This window comes from Saccopteryx leptura, chromosome 11 (genome assembly GCF_036850995.1).
Source record: "Saccopteryx leptura isolate mSacLep1 chromosome 11, mSacLep1_pri_phased_curated, whole genome shotgun sequence".
NCBI classification, from domain to species: Eukaryota; Metazoa; Chordata; class Mammalia; order Chiroptera; family Emballonuridae; genus Saccopteryx; species Saccopteryx leptura.
The window spans coordinates 80052337-80065684 of NC_089513.1; the positions used below are offsets into that span (position 1 = coordinate 80052337).

General features: G+C 42.5%; 3 protein-coding genes across 3 annotated transcripts; 1 reads left to right on the top strand and 2 right to left on the bottom strand.

Moving 5' to 3' along the window:
* Positions 1-36: 36 nt before the first annotated feature.
* LOC136383398 (histone H4) lies at positions 37-6228 on the bottom strand. Its single transcript, XM_066353265.1, has 2 exons — positions 5553-6228; positions 37-988 (listed from the first exon to the last, which is right to left on the bottom strand). Exon 1 carries the CDS (start codon positions 6224-6226, stop codon positions 5915-5917), a length of 312 nt encoding a protein of 103 aa, XP_066209362.1. The 5' UTR covers positions 6227-6228; the 3' UTR covers positions 37-988; positions 5553-5914.
* Positions 6229-9721: 3493 nt separating this feature from the next.
* LOC136383125 (histone H3.1) lies at positions 9722-10210 on the bottom strand. Its single transcript, XM_066352705.1, has one exon. It carries the CDS (start codon positions 10208-10210, stop codon positions 9800-9802), a length of 411 nt encoding a protein of 136 aa, XP_066208802.1. The 3' UTR covers positions 9722-9799.
* Positions 10211-11134: 924 nt separating this feature from the next.
* LOC136383085 (histone H2B type 1-C/E/F/G/I) lies at positions 11135-12700 on the top strand. The gene is made up of 2 exons (XM_066352639.1): positions 11135-11523; positions 12475-12700. Exon 1 carries the CDS (start codon positions 11135-11137, stop codon positions 11513-11515), a length of 381 nt encoding a protein of 126 aa, XP_066208736.1. The 3' UTR covers positions 11516-11523; positions 12475-12700.
* Positions 12701-13348: the final 648 nt, after the last annotated feature.

The window sequence follows — 13348 nt, forward strand, 5'->3', positions numbered from 1 at the left end:
TCATCTTGTAAAATTTTCAACATTTAGTTTAACATAATGAAGTAGAATGTCCTCTTGGGCATCATCTTTGTGAAAGTATTTATATAATGCAGTAAATACACTAATACACTAAAAGATATGGTTGCATGAGAATTTGTCTACAATTTTGAAATAGAATATAGTAAAACACTTATTTTAATCATAAAATTTACACAAAACTTATTTAAATTCTATTCAGACAAAAATTTGCGTTTGTAGCTCTTGCGTTTGTGTACTTGTTGAGGACAATTTTGTTTGATGCTCCAGCAGTAGTCTGTTCATCACTAACAGCTCCAAGTTTTTCAGGAAACTTATCAAGGTGGCTGTTCAGGAAGTGAATCTTAACGCTCATGTTACATCCAATGTCATGGAAAGCCAACAGCATCCTTTGAACCAGAAGTTCATAGTTTTCTGCTTTTTCGTTGCCAAGGAAGTTCTTTGTAACTGCCACAAAAGACTGCCATGCTGCTTTCTTCTCCTTATTCATCTTCTTGGCAAATTCTTTGTCACGTATGAGGGTTCGAATTTGAGGTCCATCGAATATATCTGCTTTCATCTTCTCTAAAGACAAGGCAGGAAAAGCAGAAATGATATGTTCAAAGCATTCACTTTCTCTATTCAAAGCCTGAACAAAACTGCTTTATTAAGCCAAGTTTGATATGAAGTGGGGGGGAAATGATCCTGTCTCAATTAACTACAGGTACATTCACAATATTTTGCATCCTTACTTCCAGAGCTTCACGTTTCGGCCACTCTTTCTGTGTCCAGTGTTTTTCCCGAGCTCGGCTGTCCCACAAACACAGAAAGCAAGGATACTTTGCGAAACCTCTCTGTTGTCCTAGCAAGAAATTTACCATTTTAAGATCCACACATATGATCCAGTTATGCTCCTCATACTTCAGAAAGTTGAGGACAATTTTCATGTCATTATAATTTTCTCACAGATGAGTTGAATAACCAATTGGATCCGCTGAAAATAGGCAATATATGCACGTGTCACAAATGATGAAATATTGTGCCTTTGATGTTGAAGTGTATAACAACCACATGTATAACAGAAGGTGTCAGGACTATTCTTACATTTACACCTACTCGAAGAAGCCATGATTCAATCTTAAAACAAAATAAGAGGGTGTTTTTATCAGATAATAATTTTTTACATTTAAAAACAACGACAATTATGTAAAAGTGATGTTTGTAAAACATTAATTGCCTTGTGGTTGTGTTCAATCCAATTTAAAAACCAATGCATGCCATTAATTGTAACAAAAGAAATTAAAATTGCCTAAAAACTAGAGCGTGCACCAAAAATTAGATTTCAGATTTGTAATCAGCGATGCAGAGATATATAGAAACAGTTCTAAAACCTCATGCAACAGAAAATGAAAAAAAATTGTTCCCGTGTTATCTTTCAACTTGACCCACAGCCCTATCAATTACTAGCTCCTCCCCATTTTATCAAGTTTTCAAGGCTAGAATGTTCTGGAGTTGCTATGATTCTATGATCTCTGCAACAATCATACTAACAAATATACTTGCCATCTTTACCAGTGACCTATTTATTAATTGCAAAATCAGAGTAGGAATTTAATTTTTACTACTTCTGGCCTTGTTTATTACTCCTACCGCACAATCTCATGAGATTTTGTGGTACTTTTCTTCCTGACTCATTTGCTATATTCTCCCTGATTCTTCTCGGTTAGCTTTTTGGGGTCCTATGACTGTTTTCCAATTATTCGCAATTTCAACTACCTCCTGAGATCTTCTCTCATCACTTCGTAGATCATGAGCCACCCTTCCTGAAGTATACTACAAATAGTGAGATAACATCCAGGCACACAGAGAAGAAGAGTATCAGTGCAAGGGAGCAGAATATTCCACTCCAAAATATACTGCTTTGGCGCAAAGATTATTCTGAGTTGAAGTCATTGGGAATAAACCAAATGCACAAAATGAGGCTCTGACCTCACCTTTTCTTTCTGAAAGCAAATAATTATTCCACGTGAAATGCGCCTGCCCTGTACCAGGAAGAAAAGGACGTTCTTGTCATTGGAGATGAGGAGTCAAGGCTGAGAGAAATCTGTTCAAACAGACCTGGTTAAAATAACCCTTATTCCTTCAGTCACCCCATATATTTTAGTTACTATTTCACAATGACTACCTACTCTGTGTATCCTAGGATATAAGGCCTAACCATGTTCTGACTCTTTCCTATGAAATGAAAAATAAAACTTTTATGCTTCTCTTGAGTTAATCTGACGTATGTGCACTTAATTCTCAGGACCAGCAGGACAGCCTAGAAAAAGAAGTGGAAAGTTTTGCCTTTCAGTCCAATTCTCAGTGTCCGGTAGTAAGTAACCACACCTTCCTCCCAGGTCTCCTCCTGCATTCTTGCTGCTCTAAAGTCATTCCATCCTATTGCAGTCCTCTCTTAGGGACTTGCAAATGTCATCATTTCCTAATGAGGGTGCCCAAGTCAGGAAAAAAAAATATTTACATATTAAATACATTTGCATGCTTTTTCTCTTGTTAATGTGTCTTTTGGGAGATGGAATAAGAAGCTTCCTTCTTCCCTTCTGGATTTTTTGGCTGGCCTAATAATCAAATTCACATAACACAGATTAACAGGAGAAAAACAATTTTAATTCTATATACAAAAAAGCACCAAAAAAAAAAAAAAAAAAAAAAAAGGTAAGACCCAACGTTAGTCAAGCAATTGAGGCTTGTCTGCTAAGGAGTAGGATCGGCCTGGGGCTCCAAAGAAAAGAAGACAATTCACAGAAACCGAAGAACAGATGTTTGTTAATCACATGGTTGCCCTGTTCTATACATATGTCATTCAGATAAAAGTGAACTCTGTTAATAATTCTCTTTCTGGGGTAGGCCCCCTATCTAAATTATTATTTTAGGCATAAAAGTTTTTCTTGAATTTGCTGGAATTTCATTGCCTTCAGATCAAAATAATTCACACGCCAAATAGCAGCACATGTCGGGGTGGCCTCTTCTGCTCCCCTTTCGGTCTTATGTCAATTTAATTCTCAGGCTCAGCCAAGAACTCTTAAGAGAATAGAGGTAAAAAGCTGACTTCCCTACAAAGACTATGGAACATGGGAGACATATCCCACCACAAGCACAGGAAGATAGCATGGAAAGGATTGTTTACTATTTCTGGAGACTTTGAAGAAAAAAACACCGCGGCTCCTTGGGGCTGGGGCTAGATTCTCGGTCTTGAAAGCTCAGCTCCACTGTGTGAACATGAACAAATTCTTATACACCATAGACCTCAGTAATATTTCTAAAACTGAGATAGTAACACTGATGTCTGAGTCATAGGGTTGCTTTGAATATTAAATTAGCCCAGTATGTGCACAACCATACCTTAGAACTGTCTACTTTCTTGTTCTCTTATTAAAATAGCACAGAAAAGAAAACCCACACATCAGACTACCTTCTCTAAGGGCCAAAATACTGTGCAACGAATGAATATTTTTACCTGTTTTTTGTCCTGTCAAACATAAAATAAATTTTGCAGCCTTGATAAAGTCTTTCCACCTGTACCAGACACAGTGAGAAACGAGACTCCAAGACCTGTGCCCAGTGGTGGGATTCAAATAATTTAACAACAGGTTCTCTGGCCTACTGACCGTTTTTAAATTTAAAAAATAATGATATACCAAGATAGTTTACTATTTCATGCATTTAATACTTAAGAACAATAAAAGAGGTACACAAAACTAGATTATGTTATGAGTATTAAAATATTAATAAAAAATTAAATACTACCTGACCAAAAATAAAAACACTTAAGATATTTCAATATTGCTTCTTGACTGGCGTCCTCACTTGCAATATTTTTCACCTGTGGACAGAATGAACAATACTACACGCACTTAATACTGTGTTGCACAGATAGATGTTTAAAAAACAGTAAGGAATATAAATTTGTGATTTCCACATTGGGCAGCTGCCTAGGTGGCCACTTAGAGAGAACCGTGACTACAAGTGCCATTTTAACAACTGGTTCGCCTAACTCAACAAGAATTAGGTATCCGTTCTGCATAACCGGTGCAAACCGGCTGATCCCCACCACTGTCTGTCCCCATCTTGGCACTACAGCCTTTATAGATCTGAACTGCCAATTCAATATTTCCTCCAGTGTTGGAGAGAGAAACCTGTTAGCAGAGCCAGCAAGCAGCAGAAGTATTTTTTTCTTAAGCAGCCATCAATACTTTTATCAGGATGCCTACCCCCAAATTCACTTCCACTATAATTTCTTTGTGGCAGAGCAAATAACTCTATAATGCCAACTTGATATCAAACTTGTTTGAATCCTGGGGCTCTATTATGGTCTGAAAATACAAATACTGTGTGTTTCTAATCTATAAAGTTTTATGTAAATAAGATTTTCTCAGATGTCGCACACAATTTGTGTATATGATAAAGTGACCAATAGTCCTCCTTTAAGGACAGTCCTACTTTAGTAAGTTATGTCCTCCCTGGAAAAGTATCCTCCTACATGTCCTCTTTGATATTGGAAGACTAATCTGTAAATGTCCATATTCAATCGATGCAGAGTTGATCCATTGCATATGATGTGACATATTTGTATCTAAAATGAATTAGTACTTTGTTCTTACAATTATTAAACAATTAATAGGCATGTAAGCATAATTACAATATAAAATATTAAATGTTTTTATTATGCATTTATCATATTATAGTGTATTATTGTTGCAATGAATAAAATATTTTATTTCTGATAGTTTTCTTCAATTTATTTGTCCTTTTCATTGTAAAAAAGTTGGTCACCTTAGTATATGATTAAACTTGTCTCCTGTTTAAAAATACTTTTCTCAAGCATTAAATCAAAGATGCAAAGTATTTAGTTGGTTGTTATCAATCTGAGGACGTACTTCTGAAAATGGAGAAAAAATCTTAACGATTTACAGAAGGCAGAGTTATGGAGAGAAAGAGGAGCTGGAGGCAGTAGGCGGGGCAGAAGGGAAAGCGCCCAGAGCCAGTGACCTCTGGAGGGAGCGCCCCGCCTTCACAAATGCAAAGTGAGGCCCTCAGGTTTCAGAGAAAGTTAAAACTCGATTTAGTAACACTAATCCCCTAGCCTTTAGTCAATTGAAATGTACAACTGCTTACAGAGGGGACTCCCCAGAGAATGGAAAATGGAAAATCCTGTTTAATTACATTTAAACCCAATCCACTTTTTTTTGCGGGGAGCGTGGGGAGATCACGTGACCACACTCAGTTCCAAGCCTGGGAGGAGACAGGGGGCCAGGTGAAGCCCAACTGCTCATCTCCCTCCGGGCAAATACATCAAGAATGAACACCCAGCATTTTTCTGATTATTTTATTCGATCTCGGTTCCTGTGGGCGGCGGCAGCACCCTTGTGATGTACTTTATATTTGAGCCCCCGCCCCCCTCCAAACCGCGATTAAAAGACACACTCAGCAGTTTGTAAGACTCCCCGCCATACATAACCTTTGATGCTTTTAGAGGGGAAAATGGGCGGGCCGGGTACCTGCCAAAGACCCGGGGACTTCAGAGCGGTCTTCCATCGAGGGTTCGGGTCTTACACGGACCACCGCACCCCAGGCTTGCTCTTATTCCTGCCTGCACCCCCACTGCAAACTCCGTTTCCTTCCGATGGACAGGGGCACCACGGCTCCTGGGTCCCTGCGTACAGACAGCCTGAGACTGTCGTGGAGAAGCCACCATTCCGCCTGCGGTTACTGATAAACGTGAAGACTCCGCTGACATCAAACCCAAGAAACGTCTCCCCGCAAGGCAGGAATGCCGCGCACAGCTCTTTCCGAGGGAAAGTGGGCGGCCCTGAAAAGGGCCTTTGGTGGATGAAGGATTAGGGCGGTGGAAACGGGTGACTCAGCCGCCGAAGCCGTAGAGGGTGCGGCCCTGGCGCTTGAGTGCGTAGACCACGTCCATGGCCGTGACCGTCTTCCGCTTGGCGTGCTCCGTGTAGGTGACGGCGTCCCGGATCACGTTCTCCAGGAACACTTTGAGCACCCCGCGAGTCTCCTCGTAGATGAGCCCGGAGATGCGCTTGACGCCGCCGCGCCGGGCCAGGCGCCGGATGGCGGGCTTGGTGATGCCCTGGATGTTGTCGCGCAGGACTTTACGGTGGCGCTTGGCGCCCCCTTTGCCGAGACCCTTCCCGCCTTTGCCGCGACCAGACATGACTAGACAAGAGACTAGTCACTGAGACACTAGTCCTCACGCTGCCTCCTGCAGCCTCTTAAGTAAGAACTGGGCGGACCTGTTTGAAACAGAAGGCCGGAAGGGGCGGGAAACCGCCCTGAGTCCCCGCCCCTGCATCTCGAGCCTTAAGCAAAATGGGCTAGGGAGGTTTTCTGACTTAGAAAAGGAGAAATTCTAATCAGGATTGTAGAATGTGCACATAAAAGGAATCATCCCTGTATGTTTCTGTGTGTTTAAAGATTTATTCATCCTATGGATTTTCTTGGGTCATTTATTTCCACACTGGAATTGGAACAAGCCTAAACCCCAGGAAACAAAGGAATTGTTAAAGACGTATGTTGCCAAGCAACCCAACCAGGCTTTGGATTTGGACTCAGAGGCTGCTCTCAAGCTGCTGTTGGGCCCGATTGTTAACTCATCATAACAGCCTGAGTTTTAGTGGCCTTATCCCATAAATATTTCATAATAATTGAGTTACTGTAAGCAAAATGACTTATACTTTTTTAACAGTAAATTCTTCCTGACATTTTTAAGGCAAATAATTTATGACACAGACATGACTAGAGCACAAGGAAGGATTTGAAACCATTTCTAATATAACAGCAGCAGTCTGCTTTAATTTAAACAATTTGAGCATACATTTAAATAATGAAGAATTACTGAGGAAAAGAATGCAAATAGCCAGGAGCTAATCCCTGTGTTAGACAGAAGATGGTGGGATGTTTGTAGTTTCCTGGGGTTCGGGCACGAAATTCAAGTAAAGCTGTCATCTCTAAAACCAAGGAAAGGAACTGTATGCAAGTGACAGTAATAAAAATGCAGTCATTTTTAGAAGTTTGCATTATATTTTAAAAAATGTGCTGAGCTAATACATGAGCCCATTAAGATATAAAAGGTGTTCTTAAAGTACAGAATATTAAAAGAGGTGGTTTTTATTGTGTAAAAAAATAACAATCAAAAATTTTATTATGCTTAGTGAAATAAGCCAGTCAGAGAAAAACAAGTACCAGATGATTTCCCGTATATGTGGAATCTAATGAACAAAACAAGTAAAAATAGAAACAGAGAGACAGATACGGAGAGCAGACTGACAGACGTCAGAGGGGATGGGGTTGGGGGTTGGGGGCTGTGTGAAGAAGGTGAAGTGATTAAGCAGAGGAAAAGGAAAACTTTTGCACACAAACAGTGTGGGTATTGCAAGAGGCAAAGAGGGTGCGGGAGGTGAAGGAGGGGAGCGGGGAGACGGGTGGTGATGGAGGGAGACTACACCTGCAGTGGTGAACACACAATGCAATATACCGATGATGTATTATACCTTTTACACCTATAACTGATAGATACGTGAACTCCAAACTGCCCTCTTGATGTTCCGCTTATCTGTCAGACCTCGCCCTTACTGGACTATCGCCCCTGAGACAGAGGAATTCCAAAAAGCTGAGAAGCCGCCCCAAGGAGGGGCTCCGGACACACCAGGACTTTTGATTCAACACCCACATGCTCCAAGCCCCCAAGGAGGAGCATTCCGGACATACCAGGACTTTTGCCTCAGTATCCCCGCAAGCTCTCCCAAACACTATATAACTCACCCCTAGTCTGTAACCGGTGCTCTTCTCCCCCAGGAGAAGTGCCCGGCAGGGTTCCTTTCTTCCTTTCAATAAAGCCTGTTACTCTGGTCTTTCGGACTCCCATGGATTCCAACAATAACCTGTATAGTTTAATTAAACAATGTCACCCCAATAGATTAAATAAAATTTTCCTAAAACAAAAAAAATTTAACAAGTAAATTTGAAGATGTAATTGGCTTTCTTAACCAATTCATAAATTAAGCAGCATCTCACAAGGAATGGGGCAAGTGAGCTATTAACAAAAGAAAAGAAAGAATTCCTCTTAGTCGCAGACATCTTTTCTTTGCGGAAAGAGAACAGAAAGGTTTTTATCGTGCAGACTGTCTCTTCTTTCTAAAGGTATAAAAAGTGCTCATGTGACTGGTTATCTTACTAGTGCTTGGCCAGAAAAAGGAAAGATGTTGAAACTGCAATTAGATCAGGTGTTAAAATCTAGGTTTGATATCTTGGGTTCTTATCATCAGTGATGCCGTTTGGGGCCTGTGGTTTTTCCCCCTTAACATTCCACACTTATGATGTATCAAGTGCACTGTCCTCAACAGCAATGCTTAACTTGGCCAAGTACCCCACCAGAAAATTTGATATCAAACTCGAATATTTTAAATATCAAACTTTGAAACTCAGTTTACTTTTGAGGTAGGAGCAGCAATGTCTCCAAAAATCATGTACCAACAGAAATCAACCAAAACTCTGCCAAATGAATATGTCATCATTCGAAAAGGGAGAATAAAGAAAAAAAAGAATTCTGTTTACATGAAAACAACTCAAATTGATATGTTAAGCAAGCCACAGAATCCTAAACAATACAAAGTAGCAACTTCTAAAGACTGTTCCCACTGGGTTTTTTTTACATAATTAATTTGAAGTACAGTCGCTAAACCTAGTTTCCCCTAATGAAGACATCCTATATAATATTGAAACCAAGTGCCAAGTAGACTGCAGGTCTTATTCAGTTCTTAGCAGGTTTTACTCGCTCTCATTTGGATATGTGGGTGGATACGCTCTATGCACTCTTACCCCATACAGAGGTAAATTCATGTAACCACCACTATGATTCAGACACAAACTTTCACCATTAACAAGGAACTCCTTACCTTATACCTTAACAGTCAATTCACTTGCCTCTTCCCTGTCCTGGGGCAATCACTAACTTGTCATCCATCCCTGGCTTTGTCATTTTTGAGACTGTTACATGAAAAGGAAAAGCAGTAAGAAAGGGAAGAAAACACAAAGGAGAGAGAAGACATTTAAAAATAAAAAAACAAACAGAAACATAAGTCCACGTAGAGACTGCAGTTGTTGAATTGCTGGCTCCTCCCTGGGGCTTGATTTTCCTACATTACAGGGGAATTCAAAGAGCTCCGTTTCAGAATCGCTCCAGGCTAAGAGGTCCCATTGCTAATTGTGGAAACTTATTAAATCCACAACTCGAGCGTTGTCTGTTACAGAATTATATTGGGAGGAAATTGGGAAGCTGGGGTCAGTGATTGACGATTCCCAGTAACCAGAGGGTAACTCTCAGCTTTCTCTGTGCGACACCTGCGTTCTGCCAGTTTCAATCTCATGTTCAAGTAGAGTGCAAAATGGGCTTATAGTTCCAAATTCAACCTTCCTGGTTATAAGTATAGATACAACTCCAGACCTGTTTGAGGAAGTACTGCTCCCGCCAACTGGAACAGACAGCATTAACAGCGCACTCCGCTGGTACTAAAAGAAAGGCCTGAAGGAGAATGCAGCACACGGTGCCGCAGGAAGGGGCGGGGCGGATGAACGGAGAAAGTGGGGCTGCCACAACGCTACTCTCAGGAAGCTGTCCACCCTCTACACATTTGTCTTGAAAACCTTTTGCCTGCAGCTTTCTTTAAGTTGAAAGGGTAGGTGGCTCTAAAAAGAGCCTTTGGATTCAAGGTTAAGGGTAACTAGTAATTTACGCCCTCTCCCCGCGGATGCGGCGCGCGAGCTGGATGTCCTTGGGCATGATGGTCACGCGCTTGGCGTGGATGGCACACAGGTTGGTGTCCTCGAACAGCCCCACCAGGTACGCCTCGCACGCCTCCTGCAGCGCCATCACGGCCGAGCTCTGGAAGCGCAGGTCCGTCTTGAAGTCCTGCGCGATCTCGCGCACCAGGCGCTGGAAGGGCAGCTTGCGGATCAGCAGCTCGGTGGACTTCTGGTAGCGGCGGATCTCGCGCAGGGCCACCGTGCCGGGCCGGTAGCGGTGCGGCTTCTTGACGCCGCCGGTAGCGGGCGCGCTCTTGCGGGCCGCCTTGGTGGCCAGCTGCTTGCGCGGGGCCTTCCCGCCAGTGGACTTGCGCGCAGTCTGCTTGGTACGAGCCATGACAGCAGTCAACTGAGTCTTCAGCTCGTTTCGCTCTTATTTATAACGTCAAACTACTCCTGATTGGTCCAAATATTCAAATTTCGCGCCATGAACAATACGTTTTGTGATTGCTATCAGTTTCACTTTTAAAAATAACCTACCTGTTACTGAGTTATATTTCCATTTAGCTCTTCGCCCTTAATCTACGTTGAGTTTAACATGCTTTACGCAATAATGGGTTTTTGTTTAATCTTCTTGTCAGTTTCCTTAATCTCCAGTTTTGGATTAAGTTTGGGAAGAGGCGAAAATGAAAATTCCCGGGTTTCTCAACCTTCTCAAAAATTCTGCGTTTAATTATGACCCATCCAGTTCAATTTCATCCTTTATTAAAGCTTTTGACTTAACCTTCTCAGAAACACGGGGATCTCTTTCAGATACTCCGTCCCCGGATAACAGAAAAATCCCATCGTGGTGATAATGTGACGGTTCTTTGATTCTGAAAATGCTTAAATGCTTCAGGCTTTTATCAGACCACGTTGGAAACGTCAGTGGCATAATCAACACATATGCAGCTAACTCGGAGGTGCTCTGTTCTGGCATCAGAAACCAGTAACTAATTCAGCAGGAAACTACGCAATCATGAATTTATATCACGCTTTGTCTCTATAGATTTTGTTCGAGGGAGAGAGGAGGTTCATAATTAGATACAACTGATAGGGCATTGATTTTTTGAAATGCTGTGAATACGAAAATTCCACTGAAAAGAGTCCAGAGCTGCTTCCTCATAAACAGTCTCTTGATTGCTTCAAGTTTCTAGTGGATGCTTTCATCCAATCAGGGATTGAGTTTGTCTAAGCCTAATTTGCATAGAGGACCTACAAATATAGACCATCTGTGTAAGTACATTCATTCTATTGCTTTTCTGTTTGAAGGTAATTCAGAATGCCTGAGCCAGCCAAGTCCGCGCCGGCCCCGAAGAAGGGCTCCAAGAAGGCGGTGACCAAGGCGCAGAAGAAAGACGGTAAGAAGCGCAAGCGCAGCCGCAAGGAGAGCTACTCCGTGTACGTGTACAAGGTGCTGAAGCAGGTGCACCCCGACACCGGCATCTCGTCCAAGGCCATGGGCATCATGAACTCCTTCGTCAACGACATCTTCGAGCGCATCGCGGGCGAGGCGTCGCGCCTGGCGCATTACAACAAGCGCTCGACCATCACGTCCAGGGAGATCCAGACGGCCGTGCGCCTGCTGCTGCCCGGGGAGCTGGCCAAGCACGCCGTGTCCGAGGGCACCAAGGCCGTCACCAAGTACACCAGCTCCAAGTAGACTCGCTAGTAAGCGACTTGTCTCCTAACCCAAAGGCTCTTTTCAGAGCCACCCACATTTTCCAATGAGGAGCTTTAATACTAGGTGGTATTGTCATCTTGGCGGAATTGCCATACATATCTTTGAGAATAGATTAATATTAACATCCTTCTAAAGAATTGTTAAAGATCACTGCCTTTGGAGGGGCGGGTGTCATATAAGTCATTGAATGGGTAATGAGACAGGATAGTAAGAAATTTTCCTTGCAGCTAGGACGGGAAACAGCTGAATAAACTGGCTGAGCAGTTGACAGCCAGCTGCATGGTTTCACCTTAGAAATAACATCTAGGCTTTATGTTTTGGTTCCTAGCTCAGGTGCTCGACGACAACCCCCACACCGTGGCTGTTGGCGCCTTTTCCTGGGGCTGGCCAGTCACCGGCTCTTGGAAGCGGCGGGTGGGGGTGGGGGTGGGGGTGGGGGTAGGGGTGGGGGTGGGGGTGGGGTGGGGTGTCACACCTACAAAGTCTGATGAATATTCTACGAGAACCTGTCATAAAACCACGCCTGAATTCCCAATTTAAAAATAAAAACTCAACCCGATTGGGAGCATTCCTGCGCATGTCCCTTCTCTCTTCTCCCTTTCACTGCGCCCCCCCCCCCCACACACACACACACACACATCAGTGTTCATCTTCTAAATAAATTTTAAGGGTCTTCCCAAGACTGCAACCAAGGGAGCGGACGGAGGGCAGTGGCAGCTCATCCTGAGCTAACCCCTTGACCCTGTTTCCAAGTTTTCCTTTTTCTTATCTTTTCCAATAAGTTTTTCAGAGAGCCAAGGTAACCCCGCCTAGGCTCTCCCTTTTTTGATTGTTTTTTTGTTTTTTTCCTATTACAGGCCTTGCTTCACTGTCCCTAGGTTTAGTCAACTTTACTTTAAAAATCACCTGGACTTGTGTTTGTGAAATTTTCCCTGCAGAGTCAAGAACCTACTCATTACTGGCTGTCCCTCCGCAGACCTTAAGGGCCCAGTCCCCTGTCCGGTAACAGATAAAATGGTACCATACATCTGATGAGGGATTGGGTTTGGGACTGTGGAACCAAAATGGTAGCAGGAATCATAGCCGACAGAGGAGAGACGTCCACACAACTTCATGAAGAGGAATTTATTAATAGCCAGTGGAGCACGTGGAATAGCACCAAAGCACAAGCTCCCCGAAGTTCGATTTCTTACATTTTCTATATCTTTACAGCTTTAGCTTTCACGTGATAAGTGCATGGGTTTGGTTTTTGTGTTTTGTTTTGTTTTTGTTTTTTATTTTTTTACTTCTTTGTTTGCAGATCTAAGTGACTTTTGTGTTTCTGGGATGGGAGGGGGATGGGAGGTTCGGACTGTCTGTCCTTGATTATTCAACATCTCATTCTCTTGCTGGTGCTGCAAGTTCATATTAGGGAGCTGATAAGGAATTCACAGCTGGGGTTTGTGATTTTTCAAACTTTCTCAGTCAGCCCTTTGAGTCCTTTCTCCCTCAAAATGAGGTTTGAGAAAGAGTATCTCAAACAGTTATGCAAGTAACAGCCATTTTAGACCTCTTTTAAAAAAAATGAAATAGGTTTTACAAGAGAAAAGAAAAGAGAAGGAAATCTGAAACAGGCCAAGGGGGAAAAAAAAAGCCTCTTTGTTCTGGGTAATGTCTTTTTGGCTGATGGCCAGCAAAGATGCCAGGCTTGCACAGTCTTCTCTTGAACAGGCTGGGAATCAACAATACAGCTTCCACTGTGTGTTTTCAAAACATCTTGATTAGCACGCAAACCAGGAACTTGTAATTCTGTGCTCTAAGTGCCCTCTCATG